This window comes from Palaemon carinicauda, chromosome 19 (genome assembly GCF_036898095.1).
Source record: "Palaemon carinicauda isolate YSFRI2023 chromosome 19, ASM3689809v2, whole genome shotgun sequence".
Classification (NCBI taxonomy): Eukaryota; Metazoa; Arthropoda; class Malacostraca; order Decapoda; family Palaemonidae; genus Palaemon; species Palaemon carinicauda.
The window spans coordinates 128,121,718-128,124,217 of NC_090743.1; the positions used below are offsets into that span (position 1 = coordinate 128,121,718).

Below are 2,500 nucleotides of genomic sequence, written 5' to 3' on the forward strand. Positions count from 1 at the left end.
TTGGCCTTAGAGTCACAAAGACCAGAAAGTGACCTTAGAAATGGTGATCAAATAACTTCTAGTAATAATCCTGCAACTAATAATCCTGAACTGCGCGAAGTTCAGCAGAAAATCTTAGACATAATTGGTAATTCTTCCTCGCGCGTGCACAGCCTTACCCATGTGCTGGGCATGCTAAACACCAAGCAGGGCAAAGAACTGGGTAGCCTCCTGCTGAAAGGGGTCACTCTTGGCATGCAGGAGAAAAATCCAAGTCAGCAGCTGATAGATTTCTGGACGAAAGTGCAGGGTAGACTATCCCCTATTTTACTTGAGTCCTTCGATGACTACAGGGATTTTCTCAAAGGCGTAGATATTAGCACATTGCCCCTGGTGTGGGATCAGCTTTTCAAGAAGGATGAGCTGGGGAACAGCTTAGCTTCTCTGCCCATGGGTCAGCTAGTTGACATGCTTCAGCCAACAGCCTCTAGATATGGAATAGACATTAGGGCGATGATGAATTCGCTAATAGGTCAGGGAGATAACAATGTCAGGGACCTCATTGGTTCAGCTCTGAGTAACACAGATTTCAGCACATTAATGAACCAGATGATTAATGCAACAACCAGTGCCCTCCTGCCGTCGGAAAACAGCGCACAGACCGGGCAGAAGCCACAAGCTGGAGATGCCCGTAAAAAAGGCAAGGCCGACAAGACCATTCGCCTGTTCCGTCCCCTCGTAGCTTCTCTGCTGAAAGAAAATGAGATTGACTTGGATGCTGATGCAGTTTTGGAGGTTCTCTCACCACTCTTCAAGAGTGACATTTTAACTCAGGCCTCTCCCTGGATCGCCATGCTTTCAGGGCAGGGTGGTAATGGAGGCTTAGGAAACATGTTAGCAAATGTTTTGGGAGGAGGAGGCAAGGAAGGATTCAACCAGCAACAATTGGGCGGACTCCTTGGTGGCCTAGGAGCACTAATGGGTACTGGAGGCAAAAACCAAATGGATATGACATCCATTCTCAGTATAGCATCCATGTTTATGGGTAAGCCATCTAAACCAAAGAGTAAAAGCAAATCCAAATCTGGTAACAAGAAGGAAAAAGAGACCAATGGTTTTGATGTTGGATCTTTGATGAATGTCGCTGGGCAGCTCCTTGGCAACAATGTGAATCTCGACACCATTTTAGATATTGCATCCAATAGTTTGAAATCAGGGATGAACAAGAAAAGACCAGGGTCTGTTGCACAAAGTGGACCATCCAAGAAAGCCAGGTTGTCAAAACAAGAAACGGAAAGAGATCTTCCAGAAGTTCAAATGCGTATCACAAAATCAAAAACCATCTTGAACCTGATTGAACCAATTTTGCTGTCAATGAAGAAGGACAAGAACTGCAATGCTAAAATCAAAGAGGCTATTGGTCTTGGCAAAGTTCTGCTGTTCAGTAAGATCTCCTCTTCACTGGGAAATGTCGACCAGATAGTGCCTCTCCTGAACTCGTACTTTGGTGACAGTGAAGTCTTGAAGTCCAAGGGTGTCAAATTAGATACTCTAGCTGCGTCTTTCACCCAGGCCTTTGCAAAAGCAGACTGGGGCGAATTTCTTGAAAGTTTAAAAAACAAGGACTTCCGACAGATGCTCATCAGAAACATTGCACCAAATGCCGCCGACGTGCTCGTCCTCCTGGCGGAAAAGGAGAGCCAAGAAAAGATGTACAACTCAATCGTCCCTCGTATACAGTACTTCTTCACAAATTACGGTCTAGTCGGTGTGACTTTAGACAATTTTCCAGAGAGATTAGCCCCTATCATAGGTCTACTGGGGAAGAGTTGGAATCTCCCATTCAACCCTACAACTCTTTTAGTCCCATTGAAAGGATATTTGAAGAGTTTGAAGTCCGTAGCTCTATCTAGTCTCCACAGTCTTCCAGCTGATGCTAGCCAGGTGAGTCACTTCGCCTCCCATCCACTCAAGACTTATTGTGACCCACTGCTGCACGCAGAATTTTTTTTTTTCCATCATATAGGGCATTGTCCTAACGTGTGCTAGAATAACAAATTGGTCTGCCCCATACTTATCCCTCTGGTACTTCTTTCATGTACTGCTCTTATACTATTGTCCCTCTTTTGATGAATTAACAGTTGGTTCAATTCCATTTTATTTGTTCTTTAAGGAACACAATTTTATGATATAATGATGATGTTATTATTACTATTAGTAGTAATAGTACTAGCAGTATTAACAATTATGTAGGTAGTAGGTTGGCCAGGGCACCAGCCACCCGTTGAGATACTGCCGCTAGAAAGTTATTGGGTCCTTTGACTGGCCAGACAGTTCTATATTGGATCTCTCTCTCTCTCTCTCTCTCTCTCTCTCTGGTTACGGCTCATTTTTCCTTTGCCTACACATACACCGAATAGTCTGGCCTATTCTATACATATTCTCTTGTCCTGATACACCTAACAACACTGAAATTACCAAACAATTCTTCTTCTCTCAAGGGGCTAACTACTGCAGTGTA

The 2,500-nt window shown here is 44.0% G+C and overlaps 1 protein-coding gene across 1 annotated transcript in view; it reads left to right on the forward strand.

The window, feature by feature from the left end:
- LOC137658852 (uncharacterized) overlaps window positions 1-2,500 on the forward strand; it is a 13,101-nt gene that overhangs the window by 367 nt on the left and 10,234 nt on the right. Inside the window, exon 1 of the mRNA XM_068393955.1 lies at window positions 1-1,923. This exon is cut by the window's left edge and continues 367 nt beyond it. Coding sequence (XP_068250056.1) covers window positions 1-1,923 — 1,923 coding nt within the window. The remainder of the gene's footprint in view (window positions 1,924-2,500) is intronic.